General features: G+C 62.8%; 1 protein-coding gene across 1 annotated transcript; it reads left to right on the plus strand.

Moving 5' to 3' along the window:
- The first annotated feature begins 1,885 nt into the window (after positions 1-1,885).
- On the plus strand, positions 1,886-21,069 carry LOC136291634 (antigen WC1.1-like). The gene is made up of 27 exons (XM_066186794.1): positions 1,886-2,011; positions 2,083-2,403; positions 2,492-2,812; positions 2,891-3,193; positions 3,270-3,584; positions 3,699-4,445; positions 4,531-4,902; positions 4,983-5,120; positions 5,238-5,333; positions 5,547-5,630; positions 5,863-6,003; positions 6,188-6,298; positions 7,893-8,033; positions 14,556-14,696; positions 15,037-15,110; positions 16,387-16,492; positions 16,564-16,884; positions 16,973-17,293; positions 17,372-17,674; positions 18,198-18,581; positions 18,657-18,965; positions 19,051-19,422; positions 19,503-19,640; positions 19,777-19,872; positions 20,086-20,169; positions 20,402-20,542; positions 20,748-21,069. The coding sequence occupies exons 1-27, from the start codon at positions 1,960-1,962 to the stop codon at positions 20,840-20,842; spliced, it is 6,027 nt and encodes a 2,008-aa protein (XP_066042891.1). The 5' UTR covers positions 1,886-1,959; the 3' UTR covers positions 20,843-21,069.
- The last annotated feature ends 47 nt before the right edge of the window (positions 21,070-21,116 follow it).

Genomic DNA, 21,116 nt, shown 5'->3' on the forward strand with positions numbered 1-21,116 from the left:
GCTTGTGGGGAGGGAGGTGCAGAACCAGCAGGGTTCTGTGTAGCCCTGCCTATCCCGCAGCCTCTGCTCCCCAGCTCAGGGAATGCCGGGTGTCGAAGGGGCCGTGGCAGGGCCCTCAGCCCAGGCTCCGCAGCAGGCAGGTGGGATGCCGGAGCTGCTGGCAGAGCTGCAGGACGCCGTGGGCTCCCAGCTCGTTGTCACTCAGGTCCAAGCAGGTGAGACAGGGTCCCTCCAGCAGCTGCGTGGCCAGGGCTGGGCAGCAGGCACCCAACAGCCGGCAGCTCCCTAGCCGGTGGGAGCCAGGGGAACAGGGAAGGAGGGATTTAGCCTCTGCTTGCTGAGCTGTTGCAGGTGGGAAGGGCGGAGCAATGGGTCAGGTCCTTGCAGCAGCAGGGGCTGGTGAGGTGGCAATGCCACAGCCCAATGAGAATCCCCGGGAAAAATCCTCCGAGCCGACCAAGGCCCCCCCGTGGTATCCGTGGACTCGGAGAGCTCCTGCCCCCTGTGGCCGGGGTAACAGTCACCCACCCACCCATGCACTGCCCCCCGGTTCAGGTGCCCCCATGCACCGGCTCCGCTTTGGGCTCCGTGACTGCGTCTGTCCCCGGAGCCGCTGCGGACTCTGCCCGGTGCCCCGTGCCCGGCAGCGCGGGGGGATGGGGCAGGGCAGCTCCTCCCGCCGCCGCACAGCCAGGAGCCGGCACGGTGTGCCGCTGAGGAATTCCTGCGCTGCAGGCGGATGGGGAGCAGCTGCACTTCCCGCTGCTCCGTTTGCTGTGGGTGGGAGCCCGGACAAGAGGCCGGGAAGTGCTGGTCATTACATAACAAAGGTCCGGGGAAACCGTGGCTCCGGTCGGGTGAGGGACACTGCGAGAGACAGCAGGAGACGAGGATGAGGAGGAAGAGAGACTTTAGAGTGGACTTTTTGTGCTTGGCATGGGAGTGGGTCAAAGGCCAATTCCGTTGCCTAGGACTCTCCTGGGAGGCACTACCTGGGGCTCTTCCTGTGCCTCTGCGGTTAGCACAAAGCGGATTTACGGATGGAGACTCCTGCCACCGTGCCATGGGAAACCTGGGGTGGACCGGGTGAGGAAACCTGGTGTGGATGTGGCAGTGGGTGTTTGGGGAAGCTGCGGGGCCAGCGTGGGTCGCTGGAGCCGCAGCTGTGAAGGGGCCGCGGTACCAAGAGGGAAAGCGGATTCCTGCCTCGGGAGTGTGCTGACAGAGAGTGCGGTGAACGGGGAGGGCGGGAATTTGCTGAAGTGCTTGGCTGCCGAGCTGCAGGGGCGCGGAGCGGCGGGGCAGGGGCGGCGCGGAGCCGCGGCGTTCTCGGTGGCAGCGCAGGTGTCGGGAGCCGCGTGCGGTCGATGGCGATGCCGGGAGCCGCCGGGGGGTAACCGCCTCCTTCCTGCCCTGGCGGCGAGGCGAGCGCGGGGCCACAGCTGCGGCAGCAGCGCCATGTGCCAGCGCCGCCGCGAGGGCCCGGGGACCTGGCACCTGGCAGCCCCGAGCGGAGCCGGGGGCTGCTGCCACCCCCCGCGGGGGAGGGGAGCACCCCAAGGATGGGCCTTTGAGCTTTGCAGGTGCCCGACCTACGTGCGGTCCCACGGCTGCTGTGGCTAGGATTTGGGGTGAAGCGTGTCCCCATCAGGGTGGCTCTTGCCAGGCTCCAGCAGCAGAGGTGCAGCCACGGGGGGTAGAGGAAGGGCCCCCACAGCCCAGGTGCTGAGGGGGGCTGTCTCCCCCCGGGGACATCCGGGTGTCAGCCCACTGTGGGGAGGTGTGTGACGCCAGAAGCGCAGGCGAGGCTCATATTTGGGCACGGAGCAGGTTATTGGAGGCGGCGGCCCCGCAGCCGGGAGATGAGGCTCCTGATAAAGGCTGCCCTGGTGCTGCTGCCTGCAGTGGCTCGGGTGGAGGCGAGACGCGGCCCGGCCGCGCTGGGTCGGGGCCGGTGGCATGGGGCCGCTGGCGGCGCTGGGGCTGCTGGTGTGCGTGCAGCTGTGTGCGGGTGAGTGCCGGGCGGCCGGGAGCGCGGCCCGCGGCGGGGCCGGGCCCGGCTCAGCGGGCTCCGTGCCGCAGGCTCCGGGGAGCTGCGTCTGGTGGACGGCGGCGGGCGCTGTGCCGGGCGCGTGGAGGTGAAGCACGACGGTGAGTGGGGCTCCGTGTGCGTCTTCGTATTCGACTGGGAAGCCCCTTTGGCCACCGTGGTGTGCCGGCAGCTGGGCTGTGGCCGGGTGGCCAAGGCGTCCCCGTACGCCCCATTTGGACAGGGCACCGGGCGGATCTGGCTGCAGCCCGTCTTCTGCAGCGGCAGCGAGGATGAGCTGCAGGAGTGTCGACACTTCGGATGGGGCGAGCACTTCTGCGGCCACGAGCGGGATGTGGGGGTGACCTGCACAGGTGAGGGGACACGCCGGCCGTGCTGGGACAGCCACCTTGTGCTGGTGCATCCCGGGCAGGGCTGAGGCGTGCCTGTGTCCCGGTGCAGATGCCGTGGAGCTGAGGCTGGCGGGCGGTGGCAGTCCGTGTGCCGGGAGGGTGGAAGTGAAGCTGCAGGGACTCTGGGGCTCGGTGGTAGATTACAGCTGGGACATGGAGGACGCCGAGGTGGTTTGCCAGCAGCTGGGCTGTGGCTCGGCTTCCGGTGCCTACTCCGCCCGTGAGCGCTTTGGTGCAGGGGACGGGCCCGTCAGCCTGGTCCTGGTGGACTGCGGTGGGTACGAGGCCGCCCTCTGGGACTGCGAGATCCGTGGCTGGGGTCCCTATAACGGCAGCATCCATGACGCGGACACTGCCGTTGTCTGCCAAGGTAGGAAGGAGCTGGACTCGGGGGCGGCAAGGCCATTCATGCACATCTCTTGACACTGACCCTGTGCTGCTCCCGCAGGCTTTTCCCGGCTGGTGGGAGGTGATGGAGCCTGCGCCGGGCAGCTGGAGGTGCGGCAGGGCCGGGCCTGGTTCGGTGTGTGCGAGGATCAGGTGGACATGAAGGTGGCGCAGGTGGTGTGCAGGGAGCTGGGCTGTGGGGCGGCGCTCGGCATCGCCGGCAGTGGCCGATTTGCGGCGGGATCGGGATCACTGTGGGACGGGGGGTTCCAGTGCAATGGCACGGAGCCCCTCCTCAGTGCCTGTGCCCGGCGTCCGCCCCACAGCCGAGGCTGCAGCGGCCCTGGCGGCGTCATCTGCTCCCGTAAGTGCCGGGGACACCGGGGAGGGGCTGGTGGGGTCCCTCACAATCACCCTTCTCACCGCCCTTCCTGCCACAGCCTACACGGGCTTCCGGCTGGGGAACAGCAGCTCGGGATGCACCGGGCGAGTGGAGGCGGCAGTGAGGGGGACGTGGGGGTCCGTGTGCGCCACGGAGTGGGACCTGGCCGATGCCCACGTCCTGTGCCGCCACCTGGGCTGCGGGCGCTCCCTGAGCGTGCCCCCGGGAGGCTCCTTCGGCAGCGGGGAGGGGCCGCTGCGGCCGGACGCCTTCGGCTGCAGCGGGAGCGAGCGGCACCCGGGCGAGTGCCCCGTGGCCGTGCTGGGGCAGCCGCCCTGTGCCCCCGGAAACGCTGCGGCTGTCAACTGCTCAGGTGTGTAGGGCACCTGAGAGAGGAGCCTTAAGGGCTTTTTGGGACTCTGAAGAATTCCGATGAGAAGATCCTGGAATGTTTTGGGATGAAGAGCTGAGTCTGGCCATTTTACAGGCATTGTCGAGTCCCTGCGGCTGGTGGAGGGTGAGACCCGGTGCGATGGGTTTCTGGAACTGGCCATAGACAGCGGGGTCTGGCGCCGAGTGCCAGGAGAGGTGTTGATCATACAGAATTTCAGCAATGTGTGCTGGGAGCTGGACTGTGGTGGACTGGACAATAGTCATGTTGTCCGTGGTACGACCTACCTGGAGTACATCAACGAGACGGAGAAGGCCATCATAGATAGGGTGATCAAAAGAATCGAGGGGATGACCACCGATCTGCCTGAGAAGAGCAACTATCCCTTTTGGTATGATAACTCGGACATGACCACTGCACCAGCTGAGTTCCCTCATGGGGCATCCCTGGTCTGCTCAGGTGGGTGTCCCGAGAAGGGCCGGAGGTGCCGGTGCCCCAGGCACCCAGGCCAGCCCGGTCCTTCCATGCCCACAGGCAGCCGGCGGGTGAGGCTGGTGGGGAGCTCTGGGCACTGCGCCGGGCGCGTGGAGGTCTATTCCGGTGGCAGCTGGAGCAGCGTGTGCCAGGAAGGCTGGGACGTGCAGGACGCTGCCGTTGTGTGCCGTGAGCTGGGCTGTGGCAGGGCCCTGGAGGCCCCGAGCTCGGGGCGCTTCGGTGCCGGCAGGGGTCCGCTGTGGCCGTACATCCCCGACTGCGCCGGGAGCGAGGAGTCTCTCTGGGAATGCGGGCGCTCGGAAAAGCGCCAGTGCGTGCGCGGCGGTGGGGCAGGGGCCGTGTGCTCAGGTCAGTGGCGGCCACTCCCAGCAGAGCCCAGCAGAAGCCCCGGGGGGTTGGTGGCCGTGCCGTGACCCCCCTGCACCCCTTGCAGAGCATCTCTCCGTGCGGCTGGCAGGCGAAGGCGGGCGCTGCCGCGGGTTCCTGGAGGTGTCCCACAACGGCACCTGGGGCCGCGTGTGCGCCAACGGCACCAGCCCCGGCACCGGCGCCGCTGTCTGCCGCCAGCTGGGCTGTGGGGACCGGGGCCAGCTGTCGGCCCGCCCCACCCAGCAGGCGTCCCGTGCCTGGCTGGACTGGGTGGGCTGCGAGGACGGGGCCCGCTCGCTCTGGGCGTGCCCCTCGGCACCCTGGCACCTGCAGAGCTGTGACTCTGACGGGGACGCCCACGTGGCTTGTGAGGACGACAGTGATGACATCACTGAGACAGGCACTACCCCATATCCGGAGGGTGCCAGCAGCACAGGTATATCTGCGTGTTCCTGCATCCCCCATGCCAGACTGGCTGGGAAGCCCTGCCCTCAGTGTCTGAATATGTCCCCAAAGGTCTTCCCAGCAGAACAAGCGTGGCAGTGGCTGTGGGGACTGTGCCTGTGCCAATTGTCCTGTGTGTCGTTCTGGGGACATTGCTGTGCCTGTCCCTGGGTGCCCTGGCTGTGCTGCTGTGCCGTGCCCAGTGCCAAGGTGGGTCCTGGTGGGTGGGGGCTGAGACAGACCCGTTTTGAGGGTTCTTGGGCCCACATTGAACAGCTCAGAGGTTGGGCAGTGGTGATCCCAGGTAAGTGCTGCCTCTTGTCCCAGGCCCTGGACGAGCTGTAGATGCCATCTCCAACGCTGTCTACGAGGAGCTGGACTACACCGCAATGCCCGAGTACCAGGAGGTGCCCAGTCATCCAGGTGGGTGCAGCTCTTGTGCCCCAGCTCTGTCTGGAGTGAAGGCTCTGCCTGACAGCCCCACGGCAGCTTCGGGTGCAGGTGGCCCTGCTCTGGCTCCTTGCCATGGTCTGGGATGGCTCCTTAGTCCAACAGCAGCCTTGGTCTGCAGTGTGAGATTCTGTCACCTGTGGTGCTGCTTGAGGCCAACCCCAAGTCCCTGATTATCCTCTGCAGGTTTCCTGTCAGAGGGATCGCTCCAGAAGCTGCCCTATTACAGCGGGGACAACGTGGAGGGGAGTGACACCGAGGCAGCCCCAGGTAGGGCTACAGGGCAGGAACCCAGCATGGAGCAGGAGGACAGAGGACACAGCTGGGCTGGGGAGCTGAGGGGACAAGTCCTCCCCTTGTTAGTGTGCAGCGAAGCATCGCCTTTCCCTGCGGGAGCCCAGGGCCTCCAGCACATGGCCAGTGGCCAGGCCGTAGGGGATGGCACATCCAGAGCCCTGCCAGGGCCGCTGGTCACTGCCATGGAGCCCTGTGCCTGTCCCAGATCCCCCTGCCCGGCCCGAGCAGGGAACCCCGGACGGCTACGACGATGTCCTGGACGTGCTGCAGGAGGCCCCCACTGCCAGCACTGGGGACATCTCCCAGGGAGTGTCAGGACACAGGTGGATCTGTGTCCTCCCCACAGGTAAGAGGGCTCACAGCTGCCCTGTCCCCTCTCCACAGGCACTCCCTGGCAGGGTTTGGCTGTGGGGATGGGCAGGGACCCAGCAGCAGATCCACGGGTGCTGTGGTCAGAGCCCAGGTGGGGTCTGTCAGGGGGGACACAGAGCTGCCTGCCCCCTCAGGCACCTTTCTGTGCTGTCCCCAAGGTGGGATCTGCTCCCCTCCAGGTCCCCCAGGAGCAGCCAGGGACCCCTCGGAACATCCCCCGGCACACATGGACTATGATGATGTCGGCAGCAGCACCGTGGGGACATTTCCATGAGGATGGCCTGGCCATGTGGCATCCCTGGGGACATGTGTGTGGCAGTGTGGTGGGGCCCTGCCCCCAGGAAGTGGTGGCCTTGCCCACAGAAGTCACCCCTCCCTGTGCAGTGTTGCAGGGAAAGTGCTCCTGTGTACGGATTTTCTTTGATTTCAGTGAATTTCCTGTTTTTCTTATTAAAACCAAGACTGGCCACAAACTCTTTCCCAGGCGTGGGACCTCACTTTCGTGTTAGCACCTCTATATCGTGTGTATATCCGTGTCCTGGTTTAAGGCAAATTTGGGAGGAAACCTCTGGATGGAGTTCCTCTTCAGAGCAAATACAAATGGTCCTCCCCCAACCGGTCCAGGAAATGAACTTCCTCGGAGAAAAGTGGAAAAAACTATTTACTTGACAAACAAAATGCCCACAAGCAAAAAGAATGAGTAATATGAAACAATAAAACTTCTCGCCGCTCTGAAGGGAGATGGCAAAACTGAGAGAAGTCCTTGCTGTGAGTTTGCTCAGCTCTCTCAGCTTCTTATCAGTCCCTTATCAGTCCCAGTCCCTTCGGCACCGGAAAATGCCAAGGTCCAGGCCCTGGTGGGCTGCAGGCATGAGATCCCGTTGTCTCTCCAGGTGTGTCATTCCAGGACAGGCTTAAAACAATCGCAAGAAAAAAAAAGGTAAAAAACCAGTCCCGGGTGCTTCTCTGCCTCAGCTAGCTAAACTAACTAAAAGAAAAAAAAAAATTATCTGCCCAGCTGCTGACCGTGCCTCCAACGAACACACCATCCCAAGGAAGAAGAAAATGCAGAGGAGTGAAGGCTGTTTTCCAAAACAAACTGCACGCTTCTCCTGTCCCTGCTTCGCTCTCAGAACCAGTCTTAAAGGTACAGAACACAACGTACAGCACACACAGAACAGACAACTGGAGATACAGGCATCTTAAAGTCACGCTAGGACAATCAGCCATTCCTTGGCGATGTGAGGCAGGATTTGCCTACCACAGACACATCCTTGGGAATGGTGGGGTGAGGGGGAAGAGCCCTGGGAGATTGCTGGATTGCCTGCAGGGTGTTTATTGGGCACTGCCAAATCCACACAACGGTTCCCAGCAACTCGGAGGGGAAAAGGGAGAGGGCAGGACCCGAACCCCTCCCTGCAGATGCAGCACGATTTCCACCGTGTGCCCCACGGGTGGGGCAGGCTCAGACCCAGTGACACCACTGAGAGCTGGGCTGGGAATGGCTCTGTTTGTGGGAAGGCCTTTCCTAAAGGAGGGGAGTGGCTTCTTCCCCCCGGCAGGACCCCGCGGTGGCAGGGCAGCCGGGCCATGGCCCCTGCCTGTGGCCCATCACGCTCCAGGAGGTTCCTGATCTTCAAGGTGGGCTGCAGTGCCCGGAGGGCATGGAAGGACCGGGCTGTGCTGGGTGCCTTGGGCACCGACACCTCTGGTCCTTCTTGGGACACCCACCTGAGCAGAAGCCGTCCGTGCTCATCCTGGGCAGGAGAATAGGAGATGGTGTTAGAGCTTCTGAGGAGGGAGGTGCAGAACCAGCAGGGATGCCTGTGCAGCCCTCCCTGTCCCGCAGCCTCTGCTTCCCAGCTCAGGGAATGCCGGGCATGGAAGGGGCCATGGTAGGGCCCTCAGCCCAGGCTCCGCAGCCGGCAGGCGGGATGCCGGAGCTGCTGGCAGAGCTGCAGGACGCTGTGGGCTCCCAGCTCGTTGTCACTCAGGTCCAGGCAGGTGAGACAGGGCCCCTGCAGCAGCTGCGTGGCCAGGGCTGGGCAGCAGGCACCCAACAGCCGGCAGCTCCCCAGCCGGTGGGAGCCAGGGGAACAGGGAAGGAGGGATTTAGCCTCTGCTTGCTGAGCTGCTGCAGGTGGGAAGGAGAAAGCTCTGGCTAGGAAGGAGGGAGCTCTGGCCCATCTCGCAGCCCCTTTCCCGCAGTGTCTGTAGTGGGCAGGCACAGTGCTGGAGCCCCTGACACAGCAGCTCCACGCCGGCCTCACGCAGCTCCTCGCTGAAGGACAAGTCCAGCTCCTCCAGGCACGTGTCGATGCTCAGCACAGCGGCAAGGTCCTCGCAGCAGGCGCTGGTGATGCAGGAATAGCGCTGCCTGATGGGAATCTCCGGGAAAGACCCTCAGAGCCTCCTGGGTGTCCTCATTGCCCTCCCACCATGGTGGCAGTCCCCACCCTAGTGCCATACCCTTGCAGATCCTTGGCCTGGAAGAGTGGGACACAGGCACGGTGCCACCCCCCAGGGGTCCCTTTGTGGCACGTCCCCAGTTCCCAGGTCAGAGATGGCCATGGGATGCCAGGGGTTCTCACAGCAGGATGTGCAGGCAGCAGCCCGGAGTCCACAGGCCCTGACAGGGAGGCGCACGCCACTGTCACCCAGCGAGCTGTCACCCAGCTCCAAACGGGCCAGGCCAGGGTGCTCCACCAGCAGCGCTGCCAGCTCTGCACAGCAGCTCTCGGACAGCCGGCACCACTGCAGCCTGTGGGAGAGCACGGAGAACGGGGGCTCAGCACACCTCACCCGTCCTGGCTGCTCACCTGCTCTCCAAACCTGAGGGACAACACCCACCCTCAGCTAAACAGGGTCTTGCCAGTGTCCCCAGGGAGCAGCGGGGCAGCACCAAGCCACTCACCCACTGCACCGTGGTTTGGGTGCCCCCACCCAGAGTCCAGATCCCAGCCATGGTCAGGGCTCCACATGCATCTCTCACCGGAGCCCCTGCAGGGCACTGTCCCGGTGCTGCAGAGCCCGGCAGAGCAGGTGGATGGGGCAGGGCAGCTCCTCCCGCCGCCGCCGCTCGATGAGGCCATTGGGATGTGCTCCGGCTGCCGAGACTCCAGAGCTGCAGGGGAACAGAGCCGCGGGGCACGGGCAGCCCTCGGCGGTGCCGGGAGCTCAAGGCTCCGACACTGGCACACAACCCCCCAACCCGAGCAGAGCCTCCAGCGCACGGGAGGGCTCCTCCGGAGGGACCTTGGTGGTTTTGGAGATGTGAAGGGCTTCAAGCATTGCTGCTGGAAGCAGCTGGGAGACAGATGTGAGGCCAATCACAGAGTGCACTTAACATTCCAGCATCAGGGATTACTCTTGATGAAAGAAAAGGGGGGCAGGAAGCCAGAGTGAGAGCTGGGCACCAGGGCACCTGGCCAGGTGGAGCCAAGAAGCTCCATCACCTTCAATCCCACAGTGGGCAGTGGATGGAGGAGCCCATGTGTTCCTTATTCTCCCCAGGATTAAGTAAATCCTCTGCCGAGGAAATAAACACACAGGGAAAGGCCAAGCTACTGCTCGGGAGGGAGAAGCTGAATCATCCTTTGAGGCAGATGAAGAGAAATCTTTGTCCTTTTGAGTCATTCAAGTGAGGAGGAGCAGGACTAACGAAGGCACTGATGCGGCATCCAGCTGTGCCTGATGATGCTGCCAGTGAAAGGGGCATCCCTGGAGGGTGACACAGCCCAGCTCAGCCCAGTGCTGGATGCAGAAGGAAAGAGCCATCTGGTCGTACAGGGTCAGCTTGGTGCCCCGCAAGTCCAGGTCGGTGAAATGAGCCAAGGCACTTTGTGCGAAGCTCTTCTCATTGGTGTCGAACAAGAAGTGCAAAGTGTCCATCTCTGAAACCTTCAGTGCTTGGCCAGGGTGGGAGAGGTCTCTGTGCTTCCCCTGAAGCCACAGCAGCAACTCTTCCCTGGCTCGTGCTGACATTCTGCACCCAATGGTTTTGTCCATGTACTCTATGGCTTTCTGGCTGAGCAGAGCAAAGAGGAATCTCCATGTGACGTTCAAATCCTTTCTGGACTTGTTGTAGATTTCTAAGAACTGTTTTACATCCCTCTCAAGCCTCCCCAGTCTGCTGATCTTTTCCCCATCGTCCTCCAGAATGTAAAACATTGCTGCCAAAAACTCCTGGTGGTGCAGGTGAGTGAAGGTATAGACACTGCCATTGTCTTCTCCTTCCCCTGGTATCCTCTCACTAAGGAAGAAGGGGACAAGACCTGGCTGGTCCAAGCCACAGTCCTTGATTTCCTTCTCCCCAAAGAGGACCTTGTGCCTCCAGATACCCTCGGCAGCCCAAAAACAAAGCTGGAATAGGAACTGCCGCAGGACCTGTGTGTTATCCCTGTGCTTCAGTAACTGGCAGAGGTAGAACATCATCATCCCTGTGGTGGCTTTGGAGCATTCCAGGAGGTTTTTCTTCCCACAGAGCTCTTGTTCAAGGATGGTGCAGATGGTCCAGCTCCTGACAGGGATGACACACAAGCTAGACAGGATCTCATTGCCTCTGGCGAACCTGAAGGCCATGTTGGCTTTGCTGGGGTTCTCAAAATACCTGTGGAAATACTCCTGCCTCCTGGCTACCGAAAATCCCAGTATCTCCATGTAACACTCACCCTTCAGGCACCTCCTCAGGCTTCCTAGAGCTGTTTGCCTCACGGTGATGAGCAAAGAGGCTTTGGGGAGCTCTGTCTTCTTCAACAAACTCATCAGGGTGAGCTCCAGTGGCTTCACGTCCCTGGGGTCAGAGCTCAGCTCAGCTCCAAGCTGAACGAAGGAAAACCCCAGGGCCTGGAAGCCATCCAAAATGAACAGGATCCTCTTGTGGCCATCCAGGATCTTCCCAGCCGGCACTCGCACACCAGGACAGCACTGTGAAACCAGGTGTGCCACAGTGGCTTCCATGGGAAGGACCATGGTTTGTGTTGGAACCCTGGACACTGGAAATTTCAGGCTTTCTGGGCTGAGGGGTGCTGACCCTCAGGCAGGCACCACATTTGACTTGAGGCCTTGGAACAGGCCTCCGAGATTGTGTGATAGCACTGAGGTTGTGGGTGTGTAGTTGGAATGGTGTTGTGTGAAAACTTAAGTTTGGGGTTTTGGTATATAGTGGTGTGTGGGTGCCAAGATGCAGGATTCAGGGTGTTGTCTGAGTCCTTCTTCTTCACCTTCTGCTTCTTTCTTCTTCATGTATTTGGGTGGTTTTCTCTAATTGGGTGAAAGATGTGTGCATTGCAGACCTCAAATGGTCATTATTGGGTGAGAAGCATAAATAATATAGGTGTCACTTTGGTATTGGGCAGTTATCTCTTAAATATCCTTGGAAAATATTAGAAGGTCTCAGTTTTTCTCGTTTCTTTCCCTGCCAGGTTGGACCTCACGCTTCGTGAGACTGTAAATGCTGTAAATAGATAAGATATAATAAACAACCAAGACTGAACCCAACTCTACATTTCCTGTGTCTTTCATCCTGTCCTCGGCAGAGATAAAGCAGGCAGAACTGTAACAGCTTTGCAGAAGACACAAATAGTCAGTGCCAAAGCCAAAGTCAAACTGTGTGTGGAGTGTCCCTTCTCTCCACTCCACCACCAGCTTCCTGACCATGGTTGTCTTCCCCATCCCCGGGGCCTCCACCAGCACCACGACCTGCGGGGTTTGCCCATCTCTGCCAGGTTCAAACAGCGCCGTGGTGCTGGCGGTGGCTGCTCCGATGCTGGCACTGCCACATCCCTGGCCGGTTCCCAGGGCTCCATCCTTGGCTCCGTGCTTGCTCCCAGGCTCCCTGGTGATGGTCAGGATGGTGAAGGGGCTGTGGAAGGATGGGCTCTCCCTGGGACAGCTGCCCAGCTCCCTGTCCTGGTGGGACTCTCGCACCGTGTGCTCTCTGCTGTCCCGCCTGTGCCCTGTGCCCATGAGGAGCAGGGTCAGTGCCCAGCCCAGACAACTTCTCCTCCAGCCCAGCCATGCTCCTGACACACCAGCAAGCACTTATTTCCATACTCAGTGCTTTCCTAAGTCTGGCTGGGCCACTCAGGACACCATTTGTGAGCATTTGGGGACTCCTTGGTCAGTTGGGCATTTTTCTTCAAGCTCCTGATCCTGATCTATCCACTCTTGTTTGATCATCCTCATCCACCAGGAGCAAATGCAACTGCCCAGGGCTACCTGCAGCCTCTGACTCATGCTCCAGGGTACAAAGGCATTGTCCCTGCTCTCCAGAAGACAGATCTCACCAGAGACATCCTTAATCCTCATCCCAAGAGGAAAGAATGTGCCCAGCTGGCTGCTGGAATGTGCTGAGAGCACTGGCTGAGTTCTAAGGTCACTTCCAACCCAAACCATTTTGTGAATTTAAACAACACATTTATCGAGGCATTACAAGCCCATGTAATTGACTGCAGGGAGGAGCTGCCTGGACAGAGCTGGTGAGCCTGACCCCAGCAGAGCTTCTCTTTGGAGTGCCCAGGACTGAACTCAGAGCTCAGGCCCGAGCAGGGAACCCCGCATGGCTACGACGATGTCCTGGTTGTGCCGCAGGAGGCCCCCTCTGCCAGCTCTGGGGACATCTCCCAGGGAGTGTCAGGACACAGGTGGATCTGTGTCCTCCCCACAGGTAAGAGGGCTCACAGTTGCCCTGTCCCCTCTGCACAGGCACTCCCTGGCAGGGTTTGGCTGTGGGGATGGGCAGGGACCCAGCAGCAGATCCACGGGTGCTGTGGTCACAGCCTAGGTGGGGTCTGTCAGGGGGGACACAGAGCTGCCTGCCCCCTCAGGCACCTTTCTGTGCTGTCCCCAAGGTGGGATCTGCTCCCCTCCAGGTCCCCCAGGAGCAGCCAGAGACCCCTCGGAACATCCCCTGGCACACATGGATTATGATGATATCAGCAGCAGAGCTCGGGGGTTGTTGACATGAGGATGGCCTGGCCATGCCTCAGCCCTGGGGACACGTGTGTGGCAGTGTGGTGGGGGGCCATGTCCCCAGAAAGTGGTGGCCCTGCCCACAGAGGTCACCCCTCCCTGTGCAGGGATTTTCTTGGATTTCAGTGCGAATTTGCCTTTTTTCATATTAAAACCAACACTGGCCACAAACTCTTTCCCAGGCGTGGGACATCACTTTGGTGTTTGCACCACTATACTGTGCGTATCAGTGTCCTGGTTTAGGGCAAATTTGGGAGGAAACCTCTGAATGGAATTCCTCTGGAGAGCAAACACAACTGGCTCTCCCCCAACCAGTCAGGGAAAAGAGCTTCCTCAGACAAAAGTGGAAAAAACTATTTATTTGACAAACAAAATGCCCACAAGCGAAAAGAATGAATAATATGAAACAATAAAACTTCTCACCGCTCTGAAGAAAGATGGCAAAACTGAGAGAAGTTCTTGCTGTGTGTTTGTTCAGCTCTCTCAGTCTCTTTTCAGTCCTAGCCCCTTCGGCGCGGGAAAATGCCGATGTCCAGGCCCTGGTGTGCTGCAGGCATGAGATGCCGTTGTCTCCCCGGATTTTTCAGTCCAGGTCAGGTTTAAAACAAACACAAGGGAAAAAAACCCGACAGAAACAAACAAACAAACAAACAAAAACAGTCCCGGGTGCTTCTCTGCCTCAGCAAGCTAAACTAACTAAAAGAAAAGAAAAAAATTATCTCCCCGGCTGCTGTCCGTGCCTCCAACAAACCCCAGGTCCCAAGGAACAGGAAAATGCAGAGGAGTGAAGGCTGTTTTCCAAAACAAACTGCACGCTTGTCCTGTCCCTGCTTCGCTCTCAGAACCAGCCTTAAAGGTACAGAACACAACGTACAGCACACATAGAACAGACGACTGGGGACACAGCATCTTAAGGTCACCCTAGGACAATCAGCCATTCCTTGGCGATGTGAGGCAGGATCTGCCTACCGCAGATACATCCTTGGGAATGGTGGGGTGAGGGGTAAGAGCACTGGAAGATTGCTGGGATTGCCTGCAGGGTGTTTATTGGGCACTGCCAAATGCTCACAAGGGTTCCCAGCAACTCGGAGGGGAAAAGGGAGAGGGCAGGACCCGGACCCCTCCCTGCAGATGCAGCACGATTTCCACCGTGTGCCCCACGGCTGGGGCAGGCTCAGACCCAGTGACACCACTGAGATCTGGGCTGGGAATGGCTCTGTTTGTGGGAAGGACTTTTCCTAAAGGAGGGGAGATCTCCTGAAGGAGGGGAGTGACTTCTTCCCCCCGGCAGGACCCCGCGGTGGCAGGGCAGCCGGGCCATGGCCCCTGCCTGTGGCCCATCACGCTCCAGGAGGTTCCTGATCTTCAGGGTGGGTTGCAGCTCCTGGAGGGTGTCCAGGTCCTGCAGCAGGGCCTGGCTGAGGCTGTCCGTGCTCAGCCTGGGCCTGGAGGATGCAGGAGAATAGGAGATGGTGTTAGAGCTTGTGGGGAGGGAGGTGCAGAACCAGCAGGGTTCTGTGTAGCCCTCCCTGTCCCGCAGCCTCTGCTCCCCAGCTCAGGGAATGCCGGGTGTCGAAGGGGCCGTGGCAGGGCCCTCAGCCCAGGCTCCGCAGCAGGCAGGTGGGATGCCGGAGCTGCTGGCAGAGCTGCAGGACGCCGTGGGCTCCCAGCTCGTTGTCACTCAGGTCCAAGCAGGTGAGACAGGGTCCCTCCAGCAGCTGCGTGGCCAGGGCTGGGCAGCAGGCATCCGACAGCCGGCAGCTCCCTAGCCGGTGGGAGCCAGGGGAACAGGGAAGGAGGGATTTAGCCTCTGCTTGCTGAGCTGCTCCAAGTGGGAAGGGCGGAGCAATGGGTCAGGTCCTCGCAGCAGCAGGGGCTGGTGAGGTGGCAATGCCACAGCCCAATGAGAATCCCCGGGAAAAATCCTCCGAGCCGACCAAGGCCCCCCCGTGGTATCCGTGGACTCGGAGAGCTCCTGCCCCCTGTGGCCGGGGTAACAGTCACCCACCCACCCATGCACTGCCCCCCGGTTCAGGTGCCCCCATGCACCGGCTCCGCTTTGGGCTCCGTGACTGCGTCTGTCCCCGGAGCCGCTGCGGACTCTGCCCGGTGCCCCGTGCCCGGCAGCGCGGGGGGATGGGGCAGGGCAGCTCCTCCCGCCGCCGCACAGCCAGGAGCCGGCACGGTGTGCCGCTGAGGAATTCCTGCGCTGCAGACGGATGGGGAGCAGCTGCACTTCCCGCTGCTCCGTTTGCTGTGGATGGGAGCCCGGACAAGAGGCCGGGAAGTGCTGGTCATTACATAACAAAGGTCCGGGGAAACCGTGGCTCCGGTCGGGTGAGGGACACTGCGAGAGACAGCAGGAGACGAGGATGAGGAGGAAGAGAGACTTTAGAGTGGACTTTTTGTGCTTGGCATGGGAGTGGGTCAAAGGCCAATTCCGTTGCCTGGGACTCTCCTGGGAGAAACCACCTGGGGCTCTTCCTGTGCCTCTGCGGTTAGCACAAAGCGGATTTACGGATGGAGACTCCTGCCACCGTGCCATGGGAAACCTGGGGTGGACCGGGTGAGGAAACCTGGTGTGGATGTGGCAGTGGGTGTTTGGGGAAGCTGCGGGGCCAGCGTGGGTCGCTGGAGCCGCAGCTGTGAAGGGGCCGCGGTACCAAGAGGGAAAGCGGATTCCTGCCTCGGGAGTGTGCTGACAGAGAGTGCGGTGAACGGGGAGGGCGGGAATTTGCTGAAGTGCTTGGCTGCCGAGCTGCAGGGGCGCGGAGCGGCGGGGCAGGGGCGGCGCGGAGCCGCGGCGTTCTCGGTGGCAGCGCAGGTGTCGGGAGCCGCGTGCGGTCGATGGCGATGCCGGGAGCCGCCGGGGGGTAACCGCCTCCTTCCTGCCCTGGCGGCGAGGCGAGCGCGGGGCCACAGCTGCGGCAGCAGCGCCATGTGCCAGCGCCGCCGCGAGGGCCCGGGGACCTGGCACCTGGCAGCCCCGAGCGGAGCCGGGGGCTGCTGCCACCCCCCGCGGGGGAGGGGAGCACCCCAAGGATGGGCCTTTGAGCTTTGCAGGTGCCCGACCTACGTGCGGTCCCACGGCTGCTGTGGCTAGGATTTGGGGTGAAGCGTGTCCCCATCAGGGTGGCTCTTGCCAGGCTCCAGCAGCAGAGGTGCAGCCACGGGGGGTAGAGGAAGGGCCCCCACAGCCCAGGTGCTGAGGGGGGCTGTCTCCCCCCGGGGACATCCGGGTGTCAGCCCACTGTGGGGAGGTGTGTGACGCCAGAAGCGCAGGCGAGGCTCATATTTGGGCACGGAGCAGGTTATTGGAGGCGGCGGCCCCGCAGCCGGGAGATGAGGCTCCTGATAAAGGCTGCCCTGGTGCTGCTGCCTGCAGTGGCTCGGGTGGAGGCGAGACGCGGCCCGGCCGCGCTGGGTCGGGGCCGGTGGCATGGGGCCGCTGGCGGCGCTGGGGCTGCTGGTGTGCGTGCAGCTGTGTGCGGGTGAGTGCCGGGCGGCCGGGAGCGCGGCCCGCGGCGGGGCCGGGCCCGGCTCAGCGGGCTCCGTGCCGCAGGCTCCGGGGAGCTGCGTCTGGTGGACGGCGGCGGGCGCTGTGCCGGGCGCGTGGAGGTGAAGCACGACGGTGAGTGGGGCTCCGTGTGCGTCTTCGACTACGACTGGGAAGCCCATTGGGCCACCGTGGTGTGCCGGCAGCTGGGCTGTGGCCGGGTGGCCAAGGCGTCCCCGCACGCTCCGGTCAGGCAGGGCTCCGGGCGGATCTGGCTGCAGCCCGTCTTCTGCAGCGGCAGCGAGGATGAGCTGCAGGAGTGTCTACACTTCGGATGGGGCGAGCACTTCTGCGGCCACGAGCGGGATGTGGGGGTGACCTGCACAGGTGAGGGGACACGCCGGCCGTGCTGGGACAGCCACCTTGTGCTGGTGCATCCCGGGCAGGGCTGAGGCGTGCCGGTGTCCCGGTGCAGATGCCGTTGAGCTGAGGCTGGCGGGCGGTGGCAGTCCGTGTGCCGGGAGGGTGGAAGTGAAGCTGCAGGGACACTGGGGCTCGGTGGGAGACGACAGCTGGGACATGGAGGACGCCGAGGTGGTTTGCCAGCAGCCGGGCTGTGGCTCGGCTTCCGGTGCCTACTCCGCCCGTGAGCGCTTTGGTGCAGGGGACGGGCCCGTCAGCCTGGTCCTGGTGGACTGCGGTGGGTACGAGGCCACGCTCTGGGACTGCGAGATCCGTAGCTGGGGTCCCTATAACGGCAGCATCCATGACGCGGACACTGCCGTTGTCTGCCAAGGTAGGAAGGAGCTGGACTCGGGGGCGGCAAGGCCGTTCATGCACATCTCTTGACACTGACCCTGTGCTGCTCCCGCAGGCTTTTCCCGGCTGGTGGGAGGTGATGGAGCCTGCGCCGGGCAGCTGGAGGTGCGGCAGGGCCGGGCCTGGTTCGGTGTGTGCGAGGATCAGGTGGACATGAAGGTGGCGCAGGTGGTGTGCAGGGAGCTGGGCTGTGGGGCGGCGCTCGGCATCGCCGGCAGTGGCCGATTTGCGGCGGGATCGGGATCACTGTGGGACGGGGGGTTCCAGTGCAATGGCACGGAGCCCCTCCTCAGTGCCTGTGCCCGGCGTCCGCCCCACAGCCGGGGCTGCAGCGGCCCTGGCGGCGTCATCTGCTCCCGTAAGTGCCGGGGACACCGGGGAGGGGCTGGTGGGGTCCCTCACAATCACCCTTCTCACCGCCCTTCCTGCCACAGCCTACACGGGCTTCCGGCTGGGGAACAGCAGCTCGGGATGCACCGGGCGAGTGGAGGCGGCAGTGAGGGGGACGTGGGGGTCCGTGTGCGCCACGGAGTGGGACCTGGCCGATGCCCACGTCCTGTGCCGCCACCTGGGCTGCGGGCGCTCCCTGAGCGTGCCCCCGGGAGGCTCCTTCGGCAGCGGGGAGGGGCCGCTGCGGCCGGACGCCTTCGGCTGCAGCGGGAGCGAGCGGCACCCGGGCGAGTGCCCCGTGGCCGTGCTGGGGCAGCCGCCCTGTGCCCCCGGAAACGCTGCGGCTGTCAACTGCTCAGGTGTGTAGGGAGGAGCCTTAAGGGCTTTTGGGACTCCCAAGAATTGGGAGCAGAGACTGCAGGGCTGTTTTGGAGTGAAGCACGGTGCGAGCCCAGTGCCACAGCCCAATGACTCTGCTGGTGATTTTGCAGGTGCTGGCTTTGCCACGTCCCTGCGGCTGGTGGACGGTCAGAGCTTGTGTGATGGGCGACTGGAGGAGACCATAACCAGTCCAGCCTGGCGTCGTGTGCCTCTGGAGAAGTGGAACTTATGGGATGTCCACATGATATGTGCAGTGCTGGGCTGTGGCATTCCCAAGGACATTTACACTGCCTTGGGGTCAGCCACTGCATTGAGCAGCAGGCATGGTGAGGTGGACATGATGACAGAAGAGTTGGACAACATTTCGGGCATGGGCTCTGCGCTGACAAGCAGCGCTGAGGAGATGGATGAGAAGCTGGAGGAGATGGAGGATGTCTCAGAGATGGGCCCTGCAACAAACAGCAACATTGAGGAGATGGTCATCGTCTGCTCAGGTGGGTGTCCCGAGAAGGGCCGGAGGTGCCGGTGCCCCAGGCACCCAGGCCAGCCCGGTCCTTCCATGCCCACAGGCAGCCGGCGGGTGAGGCTGGTGGGGAGCTCTGGGCACTGCGCCGGGCGCGTGGAGGTCTATTCCGGTGGCAGCTGGAGCAGCGTGTGCCAGGAAGGCTGGGACGTGCAGGACGCTGCCGTTGTCTGCCGTGAGCTGGGCTGTGGCAGGGCCCTGGAGGCCCCGAGCTCGGGGCGCTTCGGTGCCGGCAGGGGTCCGCTGTGGCCGTACATCCCCGACTGCGCCGGGAGCGAGGAGTCTCTCTGGGAATGCGGGCGCTCGGAAAAGCGCCAGTGCGTGCGCGGCGGTGGGGCAGGGGCCGTGTGCTCAGGTCAGTGGCGGCCACTCCCAGCAGAGCCCAGCAGAAGCCCCGGGGGGTTGGTGGCCGTGCCGTGACCCCCCTGCACCCCTTGCAGAGCATCTCTCCGTGCGGCTGGCAGGCGAAGGCGGGCGCTGCCGCGGGTTCCTGGAGGTGTCCCACAACGGCACCTGGGGCCGCGTGTGCGCCAACGGCACCAGCCCCGGCACCGGCGCCGCTGTCTGCCGCCAGCTGGGCTGTGGGGACCGGGGCCAGCTGTCGGCCCGCCCCACCCAGCAGGCGTCCCGTGCCTGGCTGGACTGGGTGGGCTGCGAGGACGGGGCCCGCTCGCTCTGGGCGTGCCCCTCGGCACCCTGGCACCTGCAGAGCTGTGACTCTGACGGGGACGCCCACGTGGCTTGTGAGGACGACAGTGGTGGCATCACTGAGGCAGACACTACCCCATATCCGGAGGGTGCCAGCAGCACAGGTATATCTGCGTGTTCCTGCATCCCCCATGCCAGACTGGCTGGGAAGCCCGGCCCTCAGTGTCTGAATATGTCCCCAAAGGTCTTCCCAGCAGAACGAGCGTGGCAGTGGCTGTGGGGACTGTGCCTGTGCCAATTGTCCTGTGTGTGGTTCTGGGGACATTGCTGTGCCTGTCCCTGGGTGCCCTGGCTGTGCTGCTGTGCCATTCCCGGCGCCAAGGTGGGTCCTGGTCGGTGGGGGCTGTGACAGACACAGTTTGGGGGTCCAAGGGCTTCTATCCTGCAGCGCAGCTCAGAAGGTGGGCAGGGGTGATCCCAGTGCCCAGAGCTCCAGGTAAGTGCTGCCTCTTGTCCAGGCCCTGGCAGAGCTGCAGATGCCGTCTCCAATGCTGTGTATGAGGAGCTGGACTACACTGCAATGCCCGAGTACCAGGAGGTGCCCAGTCATCCAGGTGGGTGCAGCCCTTGCGCCCCAGCTCTGTCTGGAGTGAAGGCTCTGCCTGACAGTCCCACGGCAGCTTCGGGTGCAGGTGGCCCTGCTCTGGTTCCTTGCCATGGTCTGGGATGGCTCCTTAGTCCAACAGCAGCCTTGGTCTGCAGTGTGAGATTCTGTCACCTGTGGTGCTGCTTGAGGCCAACCCCAAGTCCCTGATTATCCTCTGCAGGTTCCCTGTCAGAGGGATCGCTCCAGAAGCTGCCCTATTACAGCGGGGACAGCGTGGAGGGGAGTGACACCGAGGCAGCCCCAGGTAGGGCTACAGGGCAGGAACCCAGCAGGGAGCAGGAGGACAGAGGACACAGCTGGGCTGGGGAGCTGAGGGGACAAGTCCTCCCCTTGTTAGTGTGCAGCGAAGCATCGCCTTTCCCTGCGGGAGCCTAGGGCCTCCAGCACACGGCCAGTGGCCAGGCCGTAGGGGATGGCACAGCCAGAGCCCTGCCAGGGCCGCTGGTCACTGCCATGGAGCCCTGTGCCTGTCCCAGATCCCCCTGCCCGGCCCGAGCAGGGAACCCCGGACGGCTACGACGATGTCCTGGACGTGCTGCAGGAGGCCCCCGCTGCCAGCTCTGGGGACATCTCCCAGGGAGTGTCAGGACACAGGTGGATCTGTGTCCTCCCCACAGGTAAGAGGGCTCACAGCTGCCCTGTCCCCTCTGCACAGGCACTCCCTGGCAGGGTTTGGCTGTGGGGATGGGCAGGGACCCAGCAGCAGATCCACGGGTGCTGTGGTCAGAGCCCAGGTGGGGTCTGTCAGGGGGGACACAGAGCTGCCTGCCCCCTCAGGCACCTTTCTGTGCTGTCCCTAAGGTGGGATCTGCTTCCCTCCAGGGCCCCCAGGAGCAGCCAGAGAGCCCTCGGAACATCCCCCAGCACACACGGACTATGATGATGTCAGCAGCAGCGCCCTGGGGATGTTGACATGAGGCTGGCCTGGCCATGTGGCATCCCTGGGGCACATGTGTGGCAATGTGGTGGGGACCTCTCCCCAGGAAGGGGTGGCTGTGGCCACAGAAGTCACCTTTCGCTGTCCGGCGCTGCAGGAAAACAGTTTGTGTGTAGGGATTTTCTTGGATTTCAGTGTGAATTTCTTTTTTGTTATTAAAACCCAAACAGGTCAGAGACTCTCTCCCAGGCCTGCAACCTCACTCTGTATATGGCAGCTCTACACTGGGTATATCAGTCATCCCTCGGGGATGG

Source organism: Chamaea fasciata, unplaced genomic scaffold, assembly GCF_029207755.1.
Source record: "Chamaea fasciata isolate MVZ Bird 193981 ecotype frontalis unplaced genomic scaffold, bChaFas1.0.hap1 SCAF_7, whole genome shotgun sequence".
In the NCBI taxonomy this organism is placed as follows: domain Eukaryota; kingdom Metazoa; phylum Chordata; class Aves; order Passeriformes; family Sylviidae; genus Chamaea; species Chamaea fasciata.